The sequence below is a fragment of the Brachycentrus maculatus genome, unplaced genomic scaffold (assembly GCF_059751285.1).
Source record: "Brachycentrus maculatus isolate JH-2025_06_01 unplaced genomic scaffold, ASM5975128v1 h1tg000259l, whole genome shotgun sequence".
Lineage (NCBI taxonomy): Eukaryota > Metazoa > Arthropoda > Insecta > Trichoptera > Brachycentridae > Brachycentrus > Brachycentrus maculatus.
In genome coordinates this window covers 1,137,476-1,158,637 of record NW_028281010.1, presented here as the reverse complement: position 1 = coordinate 1,158,637, position 21,162 = coordinate 1,137,476, and the positions used below count along the sequence as shown (strand labels likewise).

General features: G+C 36.4%; 1 protein-coding gene across 1 annotated transcript; it reads left to right on the top strand.

Annotated features, from left to right (window-relative positions):
- The first annotated feature begins 3,137 nt into the window (after positions 1-3,137).
- LOC148305894 (cytochrome P450 9e2-like) lies at positions 3,138-17,457 on the top strand. Its single transcript, XM_088265988.1, has 10 exons — positions 3,138-3,265; positions 4,616-4,860; positions 7,113-7,276; positions 8,728-8,871; positions 9,793-9,998; positions 11,329-11,560; positions 12,656-12,877; positions 13,755-13,855; positions 14,966-15,134; positions 16,561-17,457. Exons 2-10 carry the CDS (start codon positions 4,616-4,618, stop codon positions 16,722-16,724), a joined length of 1,647 nt encoding a protein of 548 aa, XP_088122114.1. The 5' UTR covers positions 3,138-3,265; the 3' UTR covers positions 16,725-17,457.
- Positions 17,458-21,162: the final 3,705 nt, after the last annotated feature.

Genomic DNA, 21,162 nt, shown 5'->3' with positions numbered 1-21,162 from the left:
TTAGGGACAAAAATAAATGGTCAGTTTATTCATACACCTCCTCGAAATACTCTTTCCATCTCTCTTTTATATCTCAAGTATGAAAAAAACGACGCCAGACACAGGTCTGTGACGTGGTAGAGCGAATTGCTTGGCTGAAGTGGAAATGGGCCGGTCACATAGCCAGAATGACCGACGATAGATGGACGAAACGTGTTCTGGTGTGGAGACCGAGGAACCAGAGGCCTCAAGGACGTCCACCGATGAGATAGGTGGACGACATCAGGAAGTTTGCTGGAAGACAGTGGATGGGGACGGCGCAGGATCGGGAGGAGTGGAGGCGGAAGGGGGAGGCCTTTGTCCAGCAGTGGACCTCAACGGGCTGATATGATGATGATGAAAAAAAAGATGTATGACAAAAAAAGACAATTAAAAATGTAAAAATATTAATAAATGGATTTAGTGAGTTAATCCAAGGTTTAATAGGATGACGCGTGATTAGCGTACGCGTGCACTTGATGACGTCCTATATTAAACAGGACACTAGTCCCCTTTTTGTCAGGAGGCAGGTTGGACTGAAGCGAGTATTAAATAATAACACGGTATCAACTACTCCGCAGGGGTAGGCAGAGAGAATAGAGCGCCACGCCACTCTGTCCTTGCAAACATTCTTCGCCTCTTCCACGTCCATGCATCTCCTCATATATACCCGTCGATTGTTACGACTCCTAACCTGACCACTTTCAAGTATTTGGCATACCTGATCGTGCCATGTTTTTCTCGGTCTTCCTCTGCTTCTTTTCTCACTAACATTCGCCTCATGAATCCGTTTTACCGTTCTTTCCTCACTCATTCGTTCCACATGTCATCCAAACCATCTCAACACACCTTTCTTAATTTTATCGATAATGCTTATCTCAGCTTTGCATTCCTTCCTTATTTCACTATTCGCACATCTATCATACATCGTTTTGTCGTACATTCTTCTGAGAGATCGCATTTCGACTGCATTCAGTCTGCTTTCATCCTTCTTTTTGTTATATATTTGTTTATTTTAAAACAACAATACGACAGTCAATACTCATGTGCTTTCAAACAGATCTGTTAAGGTATGTTACACCCGACTCTCACGAAATACCAAATTAGACTAAGTTAAAAACCCTCTTGCTTTAGGGTAGAGAATCATAAAATGCGGTACCGATTTATGGCCATGGGAACGCATCTCGAACCAAGGCCGGACAACATATTGCAAGTATAAATGACGAGTCCCTCGACTTTCTAAAAGGGACAATAAAAGTGCGAATGAGACATGGCAGGGCCATTACAAAGGGAAAAAAATAAACACACAAAAAACCGATCGATTGCACAATGTTTTGTAATAATTTCTGACGTACAAGTCGATACAAGTCAAAATTTACGACGGAGATAAAATAAATCAGGTGTTCAAAGCAGTGATTTGAATGATAACTATCGACATAAAATTACTTTACATAGAAACAGAGATAAGATGTCAAATCTCTCGTGTAAACACCAAATATGGCGAAAAATAAATAATATTTACCAAAAATAGCAGTAAAGCACAGTCTCTTAAACATTCTGATATATTATTTATTGTTTCGGCATTTACCTTGAAGTAAGACATCGCTCACTCTTTTCAAGAACGTCATAAATCAAAAAACTTGATTTCTCAGGAGAGCGTTTTTAAAGTTTAAAAATATAATACAATGTATTAAAAATAAATATCAAGCCACTTCTTGAACTTTTTACTGTGCAACAAATGTTTTTAGGTAAGACCTGAAGGTTTTTTCTCAATTTGAAAAATATTTAGTTTATTTAAAGAAATAATTAAACAAAACCCTTTCTTCAAAATGCAAAAACAACAGTTTCAGCCCTGTAGCGAGTAAATATTAAGTTAAAAATATGCCGCTTTTACTGGGATAAAGTACATTTTCTGGGCATTCCGAAAACATGCACAACTGAAAATTGACGAATTTTGATTTATGACGTTCTTGAAAGGAGTGAGCGACATGTTGAAATTATTAAAGAAACCACTTGTTTTTTACCATTCGAGTTTATTTAAGACAACTAGTTCCTGAGGCTAGGCTTCCATCTTCAGGACTTAATGTAAACTAAAACATAATATTTTTTTAAATTCTGACATTGACTAAAGTTTATCTTATTATTTTTGTATATAAACATATACTGCTATCGTATTCAATATTAATAAGTTAATACATTTCCACTGTTACTAAATTACTGAAAACTTAAATAATAATAATAAATTTATAAAATAATATAATGTTTCAAAATTCTTCACCTTTGCTTTCCATTTTTCCTTTGTTTTCAAACTCCGCCCTTTGACTAACACCCTCCCCCTAACTTTCCCCTCTCCTTATTTATAGAACAATTTTATATTTTATATTTTAGTTATTATACAGACATGAATGATGGAAGTTTAACTTCTGAAACATGAAGTCTTTAATAAAAAGTCAAGTGGTATAAAACAAGTGTATTCTTTATTCATTGAAAAAAAGTTTGTATTATTTTTTGACATCTCATCAAAGATGAAGAAGAATATGGAAGTCTGGGCATTTACGGGGCTGACGACCGTCATAGGCTGGTTTAAGTGATCACTTTACACACGTGTAACATTCACCAATTCTACCCATTATTGACAACCACACTACTCAAATTCTTGGAAGTTCTATATATATGAACCAATTTAGAAACCTTGTTCTTGAATCACTAGAACTTCACTAGAGACAATAGAATTGGTGAATGTTACACGTGTGTAAAGTGATCACTTAAACCAGCCTATGACGGTCGTCAGCCCCGTAAATGCCCAGACTTCCATATTCTTCTTCATCTTTGATGAGATGTCAAAAAATAATATGAAAATAACTCCTGTAATTGGAGATAATCCAGATTTTGTGAACAAGTATTTGGACACACTCAAAATGTTGAAAAAAAGTTTGACTGAAATTTTTTATAGCTTTTTTTATATATATATTTTTGCAGGACTTTTGATCTCTCATAGCCTGTTTTGGTGATCAATTCACCACTCTGCCCATGATTGAGAACCACTGACCCGGCAGTAATTTGCTGATAACCATGATTGAGCTAATTTGACCGTGACCATCCACCATCCAGTGCACAGCAGTCGCGGTGATGATCGTGTGTGGGTGACATGTTGACGCCTGTACAGTCTGAATAAGCCACTGAGATAAGAGATCTTGCCTGCCCTGAGTGAAGGCTAGATACGAGAATCCGATAAGCATTATCAGAGGTTTGTTTTTTTTGTTTTTTTTGTTTTCTTATTTTAAATTCTTTTAATTTCACAATTTATTACAATTTATTTCGTCCGCCTCCGTATTGTAATGGTCAGCACGCTCGGCTACCGTTCTGGAGGTCCAGGGTTCGATTCCCAAGGGGGGTAAAATAAATATAAGTGATTTTTTCACTGTCATATTTATTCAATATTACCCTGGACTGGTACCTGAAGCGGAGAGCTGATCACCTTTCCTTCATGTGTAAACCATCAAGATAACACTGCGTTTATATGACGCAGTGCCCTATGCACCATTGGGGTGCGGATAAGGGTTTTATTATTATTATTTATTACAATGATTAAAGAAAACACTTGTTTTATACCACTTGAGTTTTATTGAAGACTACATGTTTCGGAAGCTAAACTTCCATCGTCAGATCTGAATATAAAATATAAAATTGTTCTACAAATAATTGTTCTGTAATTTATTAAATAATTTATTATTTCAAAATTCTTCACCTTTGCTTTCCATTTTTCCTTTATTTTCAAACTCCGCCCCTTGACTTACCCCCTGCCCTCAACTTTCCCCTCTCCTCATTTATAGAACAATTTTATTAATATTTTTAGGAAATAAATGTTGACGCACAAAAACATATTTTTAATTAATACCGTAATTTACTATCGCTCATCAATTTTAAAATACCGACCGGGCGCACACGACAACATAATATTTTCCAGTGTAGCCATTCGAAAAGTAGTTAGTTTTCGAATTTTTGTTTCTCTATTAGTGTATTCATAAATGTATTTTTATATTAGATACTGTATATATCGCTCACTCCTTTCAACAACGTCAAATACCAAAAATCGACAATTTTCAGTTGTGCATGTTTTCCGAATACCCAGAAAATGTACTATATCCCAGCAAAAGTGGCGTATTTTTAACTTAATATTTTCCCGCTACGGGGCAGAAAGTATTGTTTTTGCATTTTGAAGAAAAGGTATTGCTTAAGTATTTTTTTAAGTATACTAAATATTTTTCAAATTGAGAAAAAACGTTCAGGTTTTACCTAAAAAGATCTGTTGCACAGTAAAAAGTTCATTTAGTGGCTTCATATTGTATTTATTGTTTCGGCATTAACTTTGAGGTAAGACATGTTACAATGATGAAAGAAAACACATGTTTTATACCACTTGAGTTTTATTGAAGACCACAAGTGTTTTCTTTAATCATTGTAAGTGGCTTCACATTTATTTTAAATAAATTTTATTACATTTTTAATCTTTAAAAATGATCTCCTGTAAAATCAAGTTTTATTGATATTTGTCGTTCTTGAAAGGAGTGAGTGATATATGCTCTGGTGTTTCCAGATGTTGTCCTTCGTGGCGATCTTCATTTACAACTTCCTCGGCGCAGTATGGACCGCCATATTCGCGGCAGTCTGCGTCGCCCTGTTCCTATACAACCGGTGGGAGAACAGCTACTTCCCCAGTAAGGGGATCAAATACGTTCCCAGCAGAATCCCGCTCATGGGTAACATGTCCAAAGTGTTTCTACAAAGAGAGCATATAACCGAATTGTCTAAAAGGCTGTACACGGCATTCCCTGATGAAAAGTAAGATGGGAATGTGGTACATCATAAGCAATTCATCTACATCATTGTGGCACATCATAAACAATTCATCTACATCATTGTGTTACATCATAAGCAATTCATTTACATCATTGTGGTACATCGTAAGCAATTCATCTACATCATAAGCGATTCATCTGCATCATTGTGGTACATCATAAGCAATTCATCTACATCATTGTGGTACATCATAAGCAATTCATTTACATCATTGTGGTACATCGTAAGCAATTCATCTACATCATAAGCGATTCATCTGCATCATTGTGGTACATCATAAGCAATTCATCTACATCATTGTGGTACATCATAAGCAATTCATTTACATCATTGTGGTACATCGTAAGCAATTCATCTACATCATAAGCGATTCATCTGCATCATTGTGGTACATCATAAGCAATTCATCTACATCATTGTGGTACATCATAAGCAATTCATCTACATCATTGTGGTACATCATAAGCAATTCATTTACATCATTGTGGTACATCGTAAGCAATTCATCTACATCATAAGCGATTCATCTGCATCATTGTGGTACATCATAAGCAATTTATCTACATCATTGAGGTACATCATAAGCAATTCATCTACATCATTGAGGTACATCATAAGCAATTCATTTACATCATTGTGGTACATCGTTAGCAATTCATCTACATCATAAGCGTTTCATCTGCATCATTGTGGTACATCATAAGCAATTCATCTACATCATTGTGGTACATCATAAGCAATTTATCTACATCATAATGGTACATCTTAAGCAATTCATCTACATCATAAGCGATTCATCTACATCATTGTATAACATCATAAGCAATTCATCTTCATCATTGTGGTACATCATAAGCAATTCATCTACATCATTATATTACATCATAAGCAATTAATCTACATAATTGTGGTAAATCATAAGCAATTCATTTACATTATAATCAATGCATCTACATTATTGTGGTACATCATAAGCAATTCATCTACATCATTGTGGTACATCATAAGCAATTCATCTACATCATTATATTACGTCATGAGCAATTAATCTACATAATTGTGGTAAATCATAAGCAATTCATTTACATTATAAGCAATGCATCTACAATATTGTGGTACATCACAAGCAATTAATCTACATCATAAGCAATTCATCTACATAATTGTGGTATATCATAAGCAATTCATTTACATCATTGTGGTACATCATAAGCAATTCATGTACATCATTGTGCTACATCATAAGCAATTTGGCATATAGTTCTAGCTTCTTTAAGTCCTACTCTTCTATAAATACTGCTCTAACCACTCTCTCTACATGGCCAAACCATCGTAGAGACCCTTTTCATCTAAACTGTTCTGATATCTCCATTCCTGCCCCCGGCATACGGTCCTAGCTTCTAGTCACACATGCTATGTAGGCTCTCGGTTCTACTCTCCTATATATACTGCTCTAAGCATTCACTGGCAGTGCACAACGGAGTCCTGGTTCTAACTCCAATGTATAGAAGTGAAACATGGAGTTGGCAGGAGAAGGATGAAAGTAGACTGAATGCAGTCGAAATGCCATCTCTCAGAAGAATGTGCGATAAAACGATGTATGATAGATGTTCGAATAGTGAAATAAGGAAGGAATGCAAAGCTGAGACAAGCATTATCGATAAAATTAAGAAAGGTGTGTTGAGATGGTTTGGACAAGTAGAACGAACGAGTGAGGAAAGAACGGTAAAATAAATTTACGAGGTGAATGTGATTGGAAAAAGGAGCAGAGGAAGACCGAGGAAAACGTGGCACGATCATGTATGCCAAATACTTGAAAGTGGTCAGGTTAGGAGTCGAAATAATCGGCGGGTATGAGGAGATGCATGAACGTAGAAGAGGCGAAGAATTTTTGCAAAGACAGAGTGGTGTGGCGTTCTATTCTCTCTGCCTATTCCTGTGGAGTAGCGGCGTGATGGTTAGTTAGTTAGTTGGTTTAACCATTCTCTCCACGTGGCTTAACCATCTTTGATGACCTTTCTCAATCTTCTCAATTATTTACAATATTTTGAGTGTGTCCAAATACTTGATCACAAAATCTGGATTTTCTCCAATTACAGGAGATATTTTCATATTATTTTTCGATATCTCATCAAAAATGAAGATGATCTTCTTCATCTTTGATGAGATGTTAAAAAATAATACTTCTCAATTATACCTGCTTCAGATTTATACTTGGTTGTATTGACTTTTAGATATATCGGATTTCGCCAGTTTCAAACGCCTATTATAATGATCAGAGATTTAGATCTGATCAAGCAAGTGGCCATCAAGGATTTTGATTACTTTCAAGATCACATTAACGTTATCGATGTAGAAGCTGATCCTCTGTTCGGAAATAATTTGGTTGCACTAAAAGGTATGGTTTTTATAATTTATATTTTAAGCACTAACTTTGTGATTTTCCATCTTATAATTAAAATGTAACTTTGTTTTAAAATCACTATAAATATTTTAATATAACTTAATTATAATGTCTACCGGTTTCCAAGCTAACCGCTTCTTTATCGAGACTGATTAATACTAAAACACTATCTACTGAACAATATTCAAAATATTTTGACGGTTAGGGAAAGAAGCTTGGGTAGATCTCAAGTGGCTTTATTTTCTTGTGTTGATTGGCAGTCACAGGCAAAAGGGATCAGGGATGTTGAGTGAGTGGAAACATTTAATAACGGACTTTTAGCAAAATCATTTACTTGTGTATTTATTAGTTATAAACTATTATTAGTTGTAAAAAGGCAATTAATAATAATTTACAACGAATAAATAGAAAATTTTTTTAAAGCTACATATCGCCCACTCCTTTCAACATATGTCAAAAATCAAAAATCATATATAAGATGAGTCACATATCAAAAATAGTAAATTTTCAGTTGTGCATGTTTTCGGAATGCCCAATAAATGCACTATATCCCAGCAAAAGCGGCATATCATTAACTTAATATTTACCCGCTACAGGGCAGAAAGTTTTGTTTTTGCATTTTGAAGAAAAGGTATTGTTTAGTATTTTTTTTTAAATAAACTAAATATTTTTCAAATGGAGAAAAAACCTTCAGGTTTTACCTTAAAATATTTGTTGCACAGTTAACAGTTCAATAAGTGTCTTGATATTTATTTTTAATACATTTTATTATATTCTTAAACTTTAAAAACGATCTTGTGAAAAATCAAGTTTTTAGATTTATGACGTTCTTGAAAGGAGTTAGCGATATCGCACACTCCTTTCAACAACGTCATATATCAAAAATCGACAATTTTCAGTTGTGCATGTTTTCAGAATGCCCAGAAAATATACTATATGCCATCAAAAGCGGCATATTTTTACTTAATATACTACAGGGCAGATAATGTTGTTTTTGCATTTTGAAGAAAATGTATTCAATTATTTTTTTAAATAAACTAAATATTTTTCAAATCGAGAAAAAACCTTCAGGTTTTACCTAAAAATATCTGTTGCACAGTAAAAAGTTTAATAAGTGGCTTGATATTAGTTTTTAATACATTTTATTTTATTCTTAAACTTTAATAACGATCTCCTGAAAAATCAAGTTTTTTTATATATGTATGACGTTGTTGAAAGGAGTGAGCGATATGTTACCATACAAATTGTTATCCAGAATTAAGGAGATGACGCATGTGTTGATATTAGTTTTTAATACATTTTATTTTATTCTTAAACTTTAATAACGATCTCCTGAAAAATCAAGTTTTTTTATATATGTATGACGTTGTTGAAAGGAGTGAGCGATATGTTACCATACAAATTGTTATCCAGAATTAAGGAGATGACGCATGTGTTGTTTCCAGGCCAGAAATGGCGTGACATGAGGGCCACGCTGAGTCCAGCCTTCACCAGCTCCAAGATGAAGGGAATGTTCCAATTTGTGGCAGAATGTGGCGAAGAAATGGTCGACTACTTCAAAATTGAACTAGAAAAACCAGTAAACCAACGTAAGTTTGATCTCATTTTAGCATCGGTCCACGTGGATGCCATGGCATTCTAGAACCACGCATCACTGAAACATGGTGCTTCGAGTCGTACACCATATGACGCAGGTGTATAATATGTATAATAATCAGAATTTATCGGGTACATCGGAGGTATTATATATATAAACAGTGCGTGAAAAGTATGCGGGAACAGCGACACTATATTCGCATCTCACTCTTGCACACTTGCACTGTGCAAACGTGAGGAGCTCAAAGCTCAATATTCTCTAGCTAGCGGTAAGTAGCTCTTGAGCGGACCTTTGCTTGTTTCGTGAGCGTTGTCAGATGGTTTTTTAATGTTTTCAACAAATAAATCTACATTATTATAATTTTTTTACTTCATTTATAATTAATTCAGGGAATTAGCTTTGAATCCACGTGGATGCCATGACATTCCAGAACTGGTTACTAAAACATGGTCTTTGAGTCTTCACCATATGACGTAGGTACTATCTAACAAGACTAAAGAAGGATGAACTCCGAATCCAATTTTGAATCCTACAGAATCATAATTTTTAAATTGGTTTTCTTGTCATCAAAAGTTGAGTTAGGCGTGGATTGGGAGACCTGGGAACAAGCCAGGGAGCACCTTCGGGACAAAATTAACAAATCCATGATCCAAATTACAAAAACAGACAAATCCAAATTACAAAAAGCCGACAGACAGTTAGATAACCTTAGGTTCGAAACCCGAGGGCTGGCTTTGCTAGTATGCATGTGGCGTCGATACCGAATTATTATGTAAACACCCAAAAGCTCTGGTATTTTTAGTCCAAAGGTCATCCTTGTTAGTAGGCATATAGCATTTTTACTAGAGCATTAGATTCTGACTAGGTCGAGAGCTGGTCTCGCTGGTAAAATTGTCTCCCGCTCATTTTTCAGAAAAAGGGTTCGTGGAAATCGACTTGAAAGACATATTTACGAGGTACACCAATGACGTCATCGCCACATCAGCCTTCGGCATAAAGGTCAACTCCCTGAAGGAACGGGACAACCGGTTCTATGCCATGGGAAGAAAGGCTACAAACTTCACCGGTCTGGTGCTCATCAAATTCTTCTTCATCATGCTTTTTCCAACAATAACGAAGGTCTTTATTTTTATTTTTATTTTGTCCGCCTCTGTAGTGTAATGGTCAGCACGCTCGGCTACCGTTCTGGAGGTCCCGGGTTCGATTCCCAAGGGGGCTAAAATAAATATAAGTGATTTTTTCACTGTCATTTTTATTTAATACTACCCTGGACTGGTACCTGAAGCGGAGGGCTGATCACCTTTCCTTCATGTATAAACGATCAAGATAACACTGCGTTTATATGACGCAGTGCCCTATGCACCATTGGGGTGCGGATAAGGGTTTTATTATTATTATTATATATGTATGTATAACATAGTTATTGGATTCCTTTCGTATGTTAGTTGTGATCTTGATAAATGTGGAATAGTAGCAAGATGGAAATTTGTCTCTCCGTTATTCATCGTCTCATATTTCAACTTTTGTAACGTCTGAATCATTTTTTGTACAATGGTAAATATTTTTTAACATCCTTGGTATTTCTTTGCTAGCTTGACCAAGAATTGCACTAAAATTCGCATTGATATCTCAAATATATATCGAGCAGGTAGAATATTAACGGTTTGAGGCGTTTGACATGTGGTGCTACAGATGCATGCTGGGGATTCATCGTCGGAACATGTAAGGAACAACGAGGTGCAAAGTAGTCCTGGGGATTCTAGATGCTTACTAAATAAATTAAGGATATAAAATACCTAGGCCTGCGCCTTACGATTGCGTAGGACATGTGCAAAGGCACAAACTACAGAGGACGACCCTATATAATCTTCTTCTTCTTTAGCCTTTTGTCCACTGCTGGATATAGTATTCTCTCTTCCGTATCCTACTGCTTTTTTTCGAATTTTTTGTTGCTGCTTGCAGCCAATTTTTACCCCCCAGAGCGGCAAACCATATTTTTTAGGTCTTCAGACGCTTTTTTTGGTCTCCCAAGGTTTCCATCTTAAAATGGACCTACATGGACCAAATTATCTCCAACATGCGATCTAGTGGGTGAAAGAGTGGAGGTTATGTAAACATGGGTGAAGACTGAAGACTGACCACGAAAGAAGCAAGACAACCATCACACAGAATGTAACCCACGAAGAAAACATTGACTTTTTACTACTACTACTACTACCACCATGCCGTTTCTCCGCAGGGGTAGGCAGAGAGGATGGAACGCCACACTCTTCTGTCCTGATTTACACTCTTCGCCTCCTTCACATTCATACATCTAGTCACACATGCCCTCTGATTACGCAGACTTTTGACACCGCCAGATTTTAGGTTCTGATTGATCTGATCGTGCCAAGTCTTTTTCACTTGACTTTCACTTTTTCATTGCCTTTTTAAATAATCGATATTTCAGTTTCTAGGGCTTCGAATCGTCTCTGACGAATCCAGCAAGTTCTTCAGGAGTCTTGTGGAAGACACTATGAAGGCGCGGGAAGAGCAGAACATAGTGAGGCCGGACATGATACAGCTGCTGATGGAGGCCAAGAAAGGTTCCCTGCGGCACACCGACGGAAAAGACGAAACCATCGAAACTGGCTTCGCGACGGTTGAAGAATCTTCCCTCGGAAAAGAAGCCGTCAAAAGAAGTAAACATAGACACATACTATACGTGTCTCAGCAGAGACGAAGAATCTAATTTAAACTAACTAACCATCACGCAGCTTCCCCACAGGGGTAGGCAGAGAGAATAGAACACCACACCACTGTTACGACTCCCAACCTGACCACTTTCAAGTATTTGGCATACCTGATCGTGCCATGTTTTTCTCGGTCTTCCTCTGCTCCTTTTTCCACTTACATTCGCCTCATAAATTTGTTTTACCGTTCTTTCTTCACTCATTCGTTCTACATGTCCAAACCATCTCAAAACACCTTTCTTAATTTTATCGATAATGCTTATCTCAGCTTTGCATTCCTTCCTTATTTCACTATTCGCACATCTATCATACATCGTTTTGTCGCACATTCTTCTGAGAGATCGCATTTCGACTGCATTCAATCTAATTTAAAATTTGCAATAATTCTTCTCACTGGGTTTTCCCGTGCCGACGTCACATCTTATAAAAAAATATTTAACTAATAGTTGTGAGTTATAAGTTCACAATATTTTGGGTGTATCTTAATACACGTATAAAATAGACGTACCCGTCTCTTCGTCAGGACAATCACTACCACAGCATGCAAACAATACTACCCGTCACCACCATAGTACTATTCACACACTTAAAACTACACAAAATATTTATCACATGCGATTTTGGTCGACCCGAAGTCCAACATGCACTAGGGGTTGCAGCACAAACATGCATTAAGAGCCCAGGTCTGACATGCACTAGGGATGTTAGTCAAAGTACGTTGGGTTTATATTCTTCTTCTTCTCCGTCTTATTTCTCATTGCTGAGGGTTGTGACCCTTGCAGAAGCGATGACTCTTCTCCAGTTATCCCTTGACTGCGCTGCACGTAGCGCTCCAACCACCGAGGTGCCTGCTGCTGCCTTAATTTGATCGGTCCATCGTGTGTGGGATCTTCCTCTCCCTCTCTTTCCCTCCAGGCTACCGATCACAACTAGTCGATCCAGGCTATCCTCGTTGCCACGCGCGACGTGTCCAAAGACAAAGTGGGTTTATATAGTAGTGTATAAAGCACGTCGGGTTTATATTCTCATTTTTCTCTCTTTCAGAATGGACGGATGACGAGATCACGGCCCAGGCGGTCATATTCTTCCTCGCGGGCTTCGAGACGTCTTCCGGCCTGCTGTGCTTCATGGCCCACGAGCTGGCGGCCAACCCGGACATCCAGCAGAAGCTGCAGGATGAAGTGGACCAGGTGGCCAAGAAGACCAATGGGAAGGTCACCTACACCGACCTGCACGCCATGAAGTACATGGACATGGTCGTCACAGGTAAAAGAAAACGCGTGAAGAAGCTGTCAAAATTCACAAAACGTCTCATAGGCGATGTCTAAAGGTGGAGACTGACTGGAGCATTTCGTCGTAACGTAACACGTTACAATACGAGCATTCAGGCAGTCAGCACAGCGAGCCGAGCGCTCCATCCATAGTTTCAGATGCTCGGTGATGCTCGCCGCGAGCGATGTTTCGACGTTATGTTACGACAAAATGCTCCGTTGAGTCTCCACCTTAAGACCAGTTTCTTCTCCTTGTTCTTCTTGTTCTTCTTGGTCCAGGCATTGTGGCCTGTTATTAAGAGGGATTAGCCTCATGTCGATTCTCAACTGTCAATCCATCTCTTTGATGGTCTGCCCGGGAGTCGTCTACCGTGAAATGCAATGTGGGGGGGTTGGATGGTTCCTTTCTGGCGAAAAACGTTAACTCGAAAATATAAATTTTGACTCGATCTTCTTCTTCTTCATCTTGTTGTAGGCCTGTTGTAGCTATCTCTTTGGTGGTCTGCCCGGGAATCGTCTACCATGGGGTTGGCCGATGCGGGGGAGTCTGGATGGTTCCATTCTCCTCACACGCCCATACTTTACTCCTTTGATGCCTTCGCCACCTAACGATACCTTCCATCTCTCATATTTCTCTTATCCTTGTTATCGAGGTAGACCCCGTAGACTCTTGCCAGATACGCTGCTAAAAGTCTTCATTTCTGACACTCTTAACGCGTTTATGGTTACTGCAGTTTTATGACGTTATTTCTGGAGCTGCTGGTGTGGAAGGCAGTGTTCATCAATTCTGTACATCACACTATTAAGTATACGCCTTATATTTTAACTCTAATACCATAAGTGGGAGATGTAAATACAATATATCTTTTTAGAAACCTTAAGATATTGGCCTCCCGGTGTTGCGTTGGATAGAAAGTGTGTGAAGCCCTATACCTTACCGCCACCAAACAACTCTACAAAAGAGGGAATCAAGGTAAATATATGCTACTACTACTATCATCACGCTGTTTCGCTGCAGGGGCAGGCAGAGAGGATGGAAAGCCACACTCTTCTGTACTGGCATATGCTCCTAGCTTCATTCACATTCACACAAGTCATATATGCCCTACGATTACGTGGACTTTTGACGTTACCAGATATTATGTTCTGATGGAATTGGTCACGCCAACTCTTTTTTTATCGTCTTCGTTCTGTTTTCCTGTTCGCATTTGCCAAATATACTTTAAGGCAGGGGCTGCCAATCTTTTTCAGCCCGCGGCGCACTTACAGGCTTAGTATTTTGTCACGGCGCCCTACATTAGTAAGCTATTTGGAATAGATACAGTTACTATATTTACATTAGTGAGCTATTTGGAATAGATACAGTTACTCTATTTACATTAGTAAGCTATTTGGAATAGATACAGTTACTATATTTACATTAGTAAGCTATTTGGAATAGATACAGTTACTATATTTACATTAGTAAGCTATTTGGAATAGATACAGTTACTATATTTACATTAGTAAGCTATTTGGAATAGATACAGTTACTATATTTACATTAGTAAGCTATTTGGAATAGATACAGTGACTATATTTACAGGTCTTTCAATAAAGATTTTAAAACTTTCACAGTTCATAGCGACCATGTTGTTGATGCTGCATCTCTGAGGCACACTTTGTTTTATTAAAATTTAAAGATAGAAAGCACATCATGAAAGATCCTGAATGTATTACGGTTGAGAGAAATAGGTACCTACAATAATAGTAGTTGGGTGGATAGGCACAAAAATTAAAACATACATAATTTGAAATTGAGTTTTATTATTTGTATAAGTCCGCCTCCGTAGTGTAATGGTCAGCACGCTCGGCTACCGTTCTGGAGGTCCCGGATTCGATTCCCAAGGGGGGTAAAATAAATATAAGTAATTTTTTCACTGTAATATTTATTCAATATTACCATGGACTGGTACCTGAAGCGGAGGGCTGATCTCCTTTCCTTCATGTGTAAACGATCAAGATAACACTGCGTTATATGACGCAGTGCCCTATGCACCATTGGGGTGCGGATAAGGGTTTTATTATTATTTATCTTTTCCAGTTAAGCGTCAACGATAATATATGGATCCCGCTTTACGACATCCACATGGACCCTAAGTACTACGAAAACCCAAAAAAGTTTGACCCGGAACGCTTTTCTGACGAAAACAAGGGTTCGATCAACCCTCTGGTATATTTGCCTTTTGGAGTTGGTCCGAGAAACTGTATAGGTGAGTCGAAAAGCCTTAAAATGCACCCATTCTTATTGAGGTCAAACATCGTAACATGTGTTAAACAGGGATGTGTAATGTCGTCGTGGCTGTTAGATGTATACATGGACAATGAAATGAAATAATCAAAAAGATGCGGAACCTATAGAAACACGAGTCACAAAATATATTATGAAATAGTGGTATTTTCCAAGTATAATTTTAATAAAAAATGGGTAGATCACAAATTGACGAAAGTATACTGAATGCAGCCGAAATGCGATCTCTCAGAAGAATGAGCGACAAAACGATGTATGATAGATGTTCGAATAGTGAAATAAGGAAGGAACGAGACAAGCATTATCGATAGATGTTCGAATAGTGAAATAAGGAAGGAATGCAAAGCTGAGACAAGCATTATCGATCAAATTAAGAAAGGTGTGTTGAGATGGTTTGGGCATGTAGAACGAATGAGAGAGGAAAGAACGGTAAAACAAATTTATGAGGCAAATGTAATTGAAAAAAGGAGCAGAGGAAGACAGAAAAACTTGACACGATCAAGTATGCCAAATACTTGAAAGTGGTCAGGTTAGGAGTCGAAACAATCGGCGAGTATGTATGAGGAGATGCATGAACGTGGAAGAGGCGAAGAATGTTTGCAAGGACAGAGTGGTGTGGCGTTCTTTTCGTTAGTTAGTTACTTACAAAATGACATACGCAAAAATATTCTGGGGTAATGGTTAAAAAAATATCCCCGACCGCTGCCTTATACGGTTCTTAAGAAAATGGTTGGTAAGTATATATATATATATATATATATATATATATATATATATATATATATATATATATATATATATATATATATATATATATATATATATATATATATATATATATATATATATATATATATATATATATATATATATATATATATATATATATATATATATATATATATATATATATATATATATATATATATATATATATATATATATATATATATATATATATATATATATATATATATATATATATATATATATATATATATATATATATATATATATATATATATATATATATATATATATATATATATATATATATATATATATATATATATATATATATATATATATATATATATATATATATATATATATATATATATATATATATATATATATATATATATATATATATATATATATATATATATATATATATATATATATATATATATATATATATATATATATATATATATATATATATATATATATATATATATATATATATATATATATATATATATATATATATATATATATATATATATATATATATATATATATATATATATATATATATATATATATATATATATATATATATATATATATATATATATATATATTATTTGTTTTCTCAATTCTAGGTTCCAGATTTGCCCTGATGGAGTGCAAGGCCATCATGTTCCAGATCCTCCAGCACTTCAACTTGGTGCCCTCACCCAAGACTGGAATACCCGTCACTCTAAAAAAGAACGCATTCAACTTCATTCCGAAAAATGGCTTCTGGGTTGGCGTCAAGAAAAGATAATTGTGTTCTACAAGCATAATTTTCGAGATTTCAGCAAATCCTTCTCTGTCCAAGCGGCCAAAAATAAAATATGACCGCGTTTCACCTTCTCATTATTCACAACCCCAATGCACCCAAATATCTGGCCGAAAATTTTATATACCTCTCAGATCATAGTCTTTGACTTGGTTCTTCCCAAGAAAGAACACTTTCCGTTCCTCGCCATGACACATCAGTCTTCAGTAATTCCTTCTCTATCCAAGCGGCCAGACTATGGAATGAATTACCTCTCCGCGTAAACAAATGCACCTTCTCTAATAACTTTTAAGAAACGTCTGAGACATTACTATCTGTCATTAGAATCCTAACTGTCCATCAAACCTCCTCCCTCTACCTCCTTCCCTAAACTCCCTTCTTCCTTTGCCTTCCTTATTATCATCAATTTGTAATTTATGTTTTTTTTTAAATGTTCAAGTACTATCTACCCTCTGATTGCAAACAGCTATATATGGTATCAAGCGTTTTGACCAATATCACTAGTGTGTTTTTGGTTGGTATCAAGATATTACCATTTAGCAAATAGCCCCCCAATGTACTTATTTCTTTTCTGTACATGTAATTTAAATAAAGAAATAAATATAAAATTAAATTGTACATTTTAATAAATCCTTTAGTCTCCTGGCACAAAGGAGACTGCACGCGCTTGTTCTTGTACTGTCATAGCGACCTGGTGAATGAACCGATTGCATCCTAATTACGAGTTATTATAATCTATACCCGACCCCCTAATATTATCATCGTAATTTACAAACAAAATAATTTATTTATTGTAACTGCAGACAGTTGGTAGAATTCCATACTGAATTGTTGGGTAGCCTCCGCCTCCGTAGTGTAATGGTCAGCACGCTCGGCTACCGTTCTGGAGGTCCCGGGTTCGATTCCCAAGGGGGGTAAAATAAATATAAGTGATTTTTTCACTGTAATATTTGTTCAAAATTACCATGGACTGGTACCTGAAGCGGAGGGCTGATCACCTTTCCTTCATGTGTAAACGATCAAGATAACACTGCGTTTATATGACGCAGTGCCCTATGCACCATTGGGGTGCGGATAAGGGTTTTATTATTATTATTAATAAGATAAACTTTTAATTTGACCAGATAATTTACTGACAACGTTTTGAGTGTGTCCAAATACTTGTTCACAAAATCAGGGTAATGGGTAGAATTTGTGAATGTTACACGTGTGTAAAGTGTGTAAAATCACTTAAACCAGCCTATGACGGTCGTCAGCCCCGTAAATGCCCAGACTTCCATATTCTTCTTCATCTTTGATGAGATGTTAGAAAATAATATGAAAATAACTCCTGTAATTGGAGATAATCCAGATTTTGTGAACAAGTATTTGGACACACTCAAAATGTTGTAAATAAATTATCTGATCAAATTATAAGCTTAATAATAAAAATGAAAATGGTATTTTCTGGCGTTTCTCATGTGTGTGATTATAATCCAGGATTTGGACCTCACATACTAATATAAGAATTTCTGCTTAGTAAAAAGCTTCTTTACATCTCACCAAAAGATAAACTTTAGTTAATATCAGAATTAAAAATATCCATTTTATTATTAGATTAAAACCAATATTTTTAGCTTTTCCACTTTTTTATTTGACCAGCGACCGGGTTTTGTCGTTACCGACATCATCAGACTGGTCTGATGATGTCGGTAACGACGAAACCCGGTCGCTGGTCAAATGAAAAAGTGGAAAAACTAAAAATATTGGTTTTAATCTAATCTTCTTCTTCATCTTCTTGCTCAATGCTGAGCGTCGTGGTCTTCTGGAATGTCAGGCACTTGGTGCACAAGTCCTCTCCATTCTTCCCGGTCCTGGGCCAACTTGATGGCAGCGTTTAGCGAGGATCCGGTTAATTCCTTTATTTGGTCTGTCCATCTTGTTGGAGACCGTCCTCTTGCCCGCTTGCCTTCAACTGTACCTGTTACTACCAGTTTTTCAAGACTCTTCTCGTTCTTTCTGGCGATATGCCCAAAGTAGGACAGAATCCTTTTCCTGCAAGTCGTGGAGAGTCTTTCTGTCACTGACAGTTCGCGGAGAATGGAGACGTTTGTGCGTCTTGCAGTCCAAGGAATGCGCAGCATCCTCCTCCAGCACCACATTTTAATCCAATAATAAATTAAAAATGCAATTCCATCACGAAGTGTCAGTGGATAATATAAATCTATTAAAAATATCCATAATTAAAAAATCTGACGTGCTGGATTCAAAAAAAGTATTGATAATTATGGAGTAATAATAATAATAACCATATCCGCTCCCTAGGTGGAGCATATGGAGTCCACAAACTGTCTCCAGGCTTTTCTGTCGGCTGCCAGCTCCCTTGCATCCTCCCAAGTCAGATCCGCGTCGCGAAGTTCTGACGAGAACTGCCGACGAATTGTCAGCAATGGTCGTCCTGGGCGGCGCGAACCTGATGCCTTGTAAAAGAGGCAAGCTTGATTAAGGCTCTCAGGAGGCATGCGGAGTACGTGGCCAAGCCAACTGAATCGCCTTTTTTTGACGACAGTTGTGACCAAGATTTGCTGCGTCCTACGCCTTATCTCTTCATTCCTCACAAAGTCAAACCACCGCACGCCTAAGATTCTCCGCAAACACCTGTTCTCAAAGCTTAGTACACGGCTGCTTTGGGCCCTTGTAAGGTGCCATGTTTCACAGCCGTATAAGAGAACAGGAGCAATGCAGGCATTGTATAGGCGGCATTATGGAGTAACAGTGGAAATATATTAACTTATTAATATTGAATACGATAGCATTATATGTTTATATTTCGTAGTCATACAGGAGAAAGTGATCAAGTGCATTTTTTACAAAAATGTAATCATTGACCATTTTATAATCTTACTAGCTTAATATTGCCCTGAAAAAATCCCAAAGGGATTTCATACTTGTAAGTATAATATATTGACTTGCTAAAAATGACTAACTGCATTGATATTTATATTTTTGCCAACCAAAAGTGCCTAAAATGGCCCTCCGGAACATTTTACGATGTTTTAGTTGGTCACTTTCTCCTGTACGACTACGATATATTTATACATAAATTATTAGATAAACTTTAGTTGATATCAGAATTAAAAATATCCATAACTAAAAAATCTGACGTGCTACATTTCGTTTTTGAATTCAGCTATGCAAAGTGCATAAAGATCAAGTATTTTCATGCCAGTTACAAAATAAAAGTTGTAAATTGTTGGCCAGTGATATAAAATGTGAATAAAATAACATTGTAACCCAGTGTTGTGTCGGTTATACAACATTCATTATGACGAGCTCTTTCACAGGTATGTTGGAATGCTTCAGCTCAACACACTATACTTTTACAGATACGTCGGACCTCTCCACTTCAATACTCCAGTAATAATGATAAAAGATCTGGACCTCATGAATCGTATGTGTATCGTACACCTCCTCGAAATACCCTTTCCATCTCTCTTTTATATCTTTTTCATTCGTCACCATTTTTCCGTCTTTCGATGCAATCGATTTCGTACATCCATTCAAGCTTAGACTTCGGGAGTTTTTGACTTCTGTCCAGAAATTTTTTTTATTTTCTAAAAAAAAAATTGTCATTTTACTCCTTCATCCTTCCTCAACAAACGTTTTCGTTCACTCACCCTTGCTTAACTTTCATTTTACATTCCTTGTACACTTTTTTAACCGATTCATACTCAGCGGAGCTTTTATTCCTCACTGCCGAACATTTTAACCACGCATTCTTCTTCTCTTTCACTAAATCCTTAACATCATCATCCCACCACGCATCGCCTTTTTTCCTTCCTTGTACCGCTGTACCACACACTTCCTTTGCGGATTCACACACACTACCTTTCAGATGTTCCCACATTTCATTTATACTAAGTTCATTTACATCTTCCGCAATCAACCTGTTGCATACGTCTGTTTCAAACTTAACTCTTATCGCTCACTCCTTTCAAGAACGTCATAAATCAAAAATCGACAATTTTCAGTTGTGCATGTTTTCGGAATGCCCAGAAAATGTACTATATCCCAGCAAAAGTGGCATATTTTAAACTTAATATTTACTCGCTACAGGGCATAAAATGTTGTTTTTGCATTTTGAAGAAAAGGTATTGCTTAATTATTTTTTTTTTTAAATACTAAATATTTTTCAAACGGAAAAAAAAACTTCAGGTTTTACCTAAAAAGATCTGTTGCACAGTAAAAAGTTCAATAAGTGGCTTGATATTTATTTTCAATACATTTTATTATATTCTTAAACTTTAAAAACGTTCTCCTGAAAAATCAAGTATTTTGATTTTTGACGTTCTTGAAAGGAGTGAGCGTTATGTCATCATTCTGTAGTTTTTCTACTTATTATACTCGTTTCCAGTCTCTACTATCGAATTGTCTATACGCCCCA